Raw genomic sequence first — 6,159 nt, 5'->3', positions numbered from 1 at the left:
GTTTACAAGCTGTCGGTGTGGTTATTCCTGGACTGAGTGAGTACACTGAGACACCCCTGTTCCTACCCCAGTGGCACCCATTCACCAACCTTCCGACGGGCCCCGGAACACAAACCCCCCTACCCACGGAGGGGTTAAAACATCAAGCTGCTACACCATCGTCACCGGGCTCCCCAACCGCAGCGGTGGTCCCTCACATTACCATGCACCGTGGGTGGCATTACGAACCTTACTTACAAAAAACCCCTGTATATAACCGCCCTTTCATTTGAGTGTCCGCATGGACCCCCCGGATCCGGAGACCCCTCGAGCCACCGCGGCTCTGGATCCGAGCGGCTCGGCCGCTGACACGGGGGCGATACACATGTGTACCGGGTTGTGCTCTCGCACATTTTGTATAGTTTTATACTGCAGTTTGCTCACTTGGAGGAGATAATTTGGCGGAATGACAGAATGACATGACAATGACAAAAATCAAATGAGTTAAACTTAGTGACATCAACTTTTAATCCATAGGCTTCTGAAAACTGGGGAAGTTGTGATGGAAAGGACTGTTCGGGATACCTCTGTGAACAGGTGACTGCAGAACTTGGCCCTGACGCTGACGTTTCAGCAGTGACGACTGACTTTGCTACCATCGGGCTGTGGGATCCAGTGGAGGAAGCAGAGTCATCACTATCTGAAAACAATTCTGCTTTAGAGCCAGATTTTATATCCACCCCGCAACTGCTGGAGCAAAGCAGTGAGTACGCCTGCTCCATAGTAAACACTCCGAGGGCAACTATTGTATATTTCTGCTTGCCTAACATAAAAGAAAAAACCTAAAAGCTAACCTAACACTAGTAACCCTATACCTAACCCAATACTGATATTTCTTTGTTGTATTTTATGATTTTTCTTTTTTAAATTTTTTTTTATTACTTTTTTAACTTTGTTTAAAAAAAACCCTAACACTAAACCCTAACCCAGATAATGGCAAATAAAAAAATAAAAATAAAGTCATAAGATTAAAATAAAAAACCCCAACATAATCTGATTAGGGGGATGACACGGGAGATGGCTGTGGGGGCGATGATCTGAGGGCGATAATCAGGAGATTGGGGAAGGATTTATTGATTTGATCTGGAACTTGATTCTAATTTCACTGACAGGACGGCACTTGTATCTCTCGTCTCTCCCAGTACAACTACAAGGGGAAAAGAGAGAGGTACATAATCGTCGTTTTTTAACTCGCCTTGCTTGTGTTCTCCAGGTTCTTTGTTAGCCCTGGTAGCTAAAACCACAGAGATTTTGCAGCTCTGGCAGCGCAATTTCCTTATTCACTATTCCCTCAGTGACCGCCATTTTAATGCGTATTGGCGGTTGTTAAGGGGTTACGATGGCATCAAACCGGGAACAGTGGCCAGACCCATATACCTGGTAGCCAGTGGAAGTGTCACCTTAGGAAAGAACAGCTGAATCTTTCAGAAATGTAGGGACTGAAGGCAGATATATACTGAGGTGTTACTCCCTGGCTGAGCTTTTAGTAATAAAACACAATAGGAGAAATGTATCCAAATTATTGGAAGGAAGAGTGAAGCAGTGACCCGTAGTGACCAGGATTTCAGCTCTGACGTAAATAAAAGTTATTAATAAATTACACCCTGTTCTCTTTAAGGGTAAAAGAAAAAATACATATACATAAGATATAAAATAAAACTATTACTATCACATGAAGTGAATTGTCCTGTTTATTGATGGTAAAAGTCCTCTTAGGTTACTCTTTGCCACTAGTGATTGTAGTATGAGCTCTACCGAGGGTAGAGGATGACAGGTTGCCCTTGTTTTCATGTTGTGTTTATCCGTCGGCACTCAGGAGAGGAAAAACCCCCTGTGGGGGAAACCTCTAGGGAACCATGGCCTACGGATAACTGCCCTTCCCTGGGGGCACGAGGCAACATGCCATCTATAAGTCCTGGTCCACGGTCATTTTACTGACTCCTGGTAGGATTTTCATGGTCTCCAGGTTCTTCTTGTATTCGGACACTGCAGAGAACCAGATTGCAGCAAAACCTCCAGCCTCCAATAGGGAGGAGCGGATATGGCTGCAAGTTACACTGCAGGTCACGACCCTCAGGACACTTCTAGTAATTGAGGCAACATGCCATCTAGAAGTTCTGGTCCACGGTCATTTTACTGACTCCTGGTAGGATTGTCATGGTCTCCAGCTTCTTCTTGTTTTCGGACACTGCAGAGTACCAGATTGCAGCAAAACCCCCAGCCTCCAATAGAGAGGAGTGGATATGGCTGCATATTACACTGCAAGTCACGTTTTTTCATTTCCACCATCTTATAGCCCTTCAGATCCTGTGGAAGGTGACCTACACAACAAGAGATACTAGGTTAGAAATAACTTTTATATCTTAATAGGACATATGAAATGGGATTATCCTCATGTGAAAACACCTCCAGGTTTGGCTCTATGGGCCATCAGCATAATGTAAGCAGCACTCTGTAAGAGTTTTCCTGACTACACTGTGCTGACTGATTCACAGGACACAAGAGGGGGTTTCATGCTCCCTATCCCAGTCCCATTTACAATGACTCACCTGTGATGGGGTTTTTTAGGTCTCCGATGTTTCAGCTTTCTATTTCTTCTTTACGACCTTCCATCCATCATCAGCAAATGTGAAACCACAAAAGAGTTTTTGATTTTTCTTGGCCATTCGTGGTTTAATGGCTTTGGAAAAATTGACATCTTTCATTGTATCTGATGTCATCACTGGTGGCTGTGGACAGAAGATACAAGAACTAGTGTTCATAAAAAGACACACAATAGAGATGTACTGCTGTCACCATATTCTCTGGGTCATATACTTACAGGTGGTAGGTGGAATGGTGGAGGTGCTTTGCCGCCTTCTATTTCTGTCCAGTTGATCTCCATAAAGAATGGATGTTCTCTTATGTTGTCCACAAATTTCTGCCGACTCTCTGGTGATTTATCCAAGAGCTGGAACATATAATGAAGAAGTTTATTCAGTCTCCAGTTGCTTTCAATTTTTATTGTTGTGTTTTTCATTATATTCAACCACTTTATTACTGAGATGTGGCATTATACTCACCCCCTCTATGACGGCTTTGACGTGGGGGTCCAGTTCTTTTGGGAAGGCGGGATCATCATTGATCAGTGCCTTCTTGATATTCTCATCAATTTCATCTTCAACGAAGGGATATCTGCCAGTAGCCATCTCATATATCACAACACCAGCAGAGAACCAGTCCACTGCTTTGTTGTACGGCTTCTCTAGAAGAATCTGTGAAGACATAAAGAAGACAATAAGAATATTGACCAGACAGCAGAAAACATGGAGATGTCCAGCCTTTTATTGAGAAGACTCAGGGACATGTAAATGATTCCTCACCTCAGGAGCCATGTATGCAAGCGTCCCGGCCCATCCTGAAGTTTTTGCATTGCCAAAGATGTTCATCACGGCAAGACCAAAATCAGCGATCTTCAAATGACCATTGTTGTCCAGTAAGATGTTGTCTGGTTTTATGTCTCTAGTAGAGGAAAGAGATGACAAAATACCAAATGTATTATATTAGCTGGGCTGAAGATCCCCATTGTGACCTGAGATAAGAAGTGTCTACACAAGGGCATTAGGATGAGAGTATAAGACTATTCATACCAGGTCTACATAGAAGATGTGCCACACTTACCTGTGTATGATGCCACTGGTGTGGAGAAACTGCAGCCCACAGATCAGCTCAGCTGCAAAAAATCTGATGCGGAAAAAAAGAAAACCATCAAAATCCAATATTTCATCCACTAAACTAAGAGACTGATAATGACATAAAGCCAAATATCTCTGACAACTCTTATCTTAATCTAATATACGATGTTCTATCTTACCTGGTGGCTGGAATGGGTAAAGGGGCATTAGTTGTCATGAAGCCTGTAAGGTCTCCTCCACTCAGATATTCCATGGCGTAGAAGACGTGTTCCTGTGATAAAACAGATGAGATAATAGGGGTTAATGGCATATTGTAGGTAGGGGACACTGGTTGCACTGATTGTAATCAATGTTCTTCTAGGTCACATTCTTGTAACAAATACTATGGCTGTGGCTAGAAGAACATTGCACACAAATTGGCACATAGACTGTATTCATTTAATACATTGATGACTCAGAACTGTTGAATTATGAGCCACTTACCTGGGACTGGAAGGTGGCAAAAGCCCGAGAAATGAATGGACTCTTCCTAGTCATCTCCAGAACCTGTCGCTCTATCAGGACATCATCTCTCGAGTCCTTGACTAGGAGCCTTTTCTTCACCATTTTCACTGCCACTTGTTTTTGGCAGGCCTGATGTGTGGCCAACATGACCTGGAAGAAACAGAGCTTTAGAACTGGAGGAAAGGTTCGTCCTGCCATGAGATGTGATGAGAAGATGTGAAGCAGTGATGCTCCTAGAGTCATATTACTACTCCACATCACACACATGAGGAAGACGTTACCACAATCCCTAATACTTACTTTACCGTATGATCCCTCTCCAAGGATTTTATGGAAGGTGAAGCTCTCCACTCCCGTCACAATGATGGGAGATTCATCTGGTGTTGTACCTGATGAAGAAGGGAGAAATAAGATGAGACAAAGCCAATATCTGAATGTGAATATAATATTTCATGCAACTTAATCTCCATTTTGCTACATTATCTGACTTCTTATATAAATCTCAACTTTCACTGTTTATGTGATTTGTCTTTATTCTTACTTTTTTACTATATATCATAACCTTTGCTCTAATTAAGCCTTCTGGAGCAAACAACCGCAGCACTACACAAGAAGATATGCCACTGCAGAACCAAAGTAGCAGACTATACAAAAAAATATATTATAGGCAAATTTCTTAGCATTACCAATAAATGAGATGCTTTTATAATTATGCAATTCATTATTAACAATGTGGTTTCATTAAATCTAACAATCTGTATTATGATTGGCTTATCGTCCATGTAAAATGATTGGCTTATATTCTATGTCCTGTTAAATTATTATTGGCTATTTTGTAAAACCTCCTCCTACTATAATAAAGAAGGGATAACAGGTTTGGCCCTCATAGAGAAACTTTAATGTACACACCGTGTGTCTGTGTATTTTGTTTTTCCATCCGGCCTCTCCCTAACACCAGAGGCACATGACTTACAGACAATAGGCTGTAGGGGGCTTCATAGAAATATAATTTCTGGAGCCCACCGTATTGCTGCAGTAACAAGATAATACTCTTATCTAATGCTAATGTGGCCAACTACAGAGTGGTAGAACAGTAATAGGGGGTACCATAGAGAAACAACACCAGAATCATAATGATTGGGGTCTTACAAAGGCGGAAAATCCTGTCATTAACTAAATTTGGGGATATTTGGTTTCTGTGTCTTGGATCTGTACTCACCTGAGAGCTGCTCATTGTCAGTATCGGGGGACACACTGGGTCTATCAACAGTTTTGTACCCCATCTCTTCTTCCATTTTTTTCTTTTTCCTGATACTTTCCTGTATCGGGCTTCCAGATCTTTTTGAAGCTTTGATAATGGTGCCATGTTTTTCCTTTTTTTTCTTTTTCATGACACTCTCCTGTATCGGGCTTCCAGATCTTTTTGAAGCTTTGATAATGGTGCCATGTTTTTCCTTTTTTTTCTTTTTCATGACACTCTCCTGTATCGGGCTTCCAGGTCTTTTTGAAGCTTTGATAATGGTGTCATGTTTTTCCTTTTTTTTCTTTTTCATGACACTCTCCTGTATTGGGCTTCCAGGTCTTTTTGAAGCTTTGATAATGGTGTCATGTTTTTCCTTTTTTTTCTTTTTCATGACACTCTCCTGTATCGGACTTCCAGGTCTTTTTGAAGCTTTGATAATGTTTTGGTTGGTGCCATCTTGTTCACCCTCTGATGCTTCTATTCTGCTCTTTTTTGACACCTTACCAAGTCTCTCTCCCTTTCTCTTCCTATTATTCAGCTCCGTAGATGTCATTTTGGGCTGAGGAAGGTCCTGTCCACCTCTAGGGCGCTCCAGGATGTAGTATGGAACTGCTCCTTTAACAGGCCTTCTGCTTTACCGTAATATATTTTATATCAAACCAAAATTTGCTAAGCGCAAGAAAAATTACCCTCACCCAC

The 6,159-nt window shown here is 41.9% G+C and overlaps 1 protein-coding gene across 1 annotated transcript; it reads right to left on the bottom strand.

Annotated features, from left to right (window-relative positions):
* Positions 1 to 1,729: 1,729 nt before the first annotated feature.
* Positions 1,730 to 6,159, bottom strand: LOC142285270 (protein kinase C delta type-like). The gene is made up of 10 exons (XM_075333257.1): positions 5,437 to 6,159; positions 4,518 to 4,606; positions 4,197 to 4,367; positions 3,893 to 3,984; positions 3,700 to 3,762; positions 3,402 to 3,540; positions 3,102 to 3,293; positions 2,861 to 2,989; positions 2,589 to 2,768; positions 1,730 to 2,360 (listed from the first exon to the last, which is right to left on the bottom strand). Exons 1-9 carry the CDS (start codon positions 6,011 to 6,013, stop codon positions 2,628 to 2,630), a joined length of 1,593 nt encoding a protein of 530 aa, XP_075189372.1. The 5' UTR covers positions 6,014 to 6,159; the 3' UTR covers positions 1,730 to 2,360; positions 2,589 to 2,627.

Source organism: Anomaloglossus baeobatrachus, chromosome 2 (assembly GCF_048569485.1).
Source record: "Anomaloglossus baeobatrachus isolate aAnoBae1 chromosome 2, aAnoBae1.hap1, whole genome shotgun sequence".
Taxonomy (NCBI): domain Eukaryota; kingdom Metazoa; phylum Chordata; class Amphibia; order Anura; family Aromobatidae; genus Anomaloglossus; species Anomaloglossus baeobatrachus.
The sequence above is the reverse complement of the archived record's forward strand: the minus strand, read 5'-3'. Positions and strand labels throughout refer to the sequence as shown.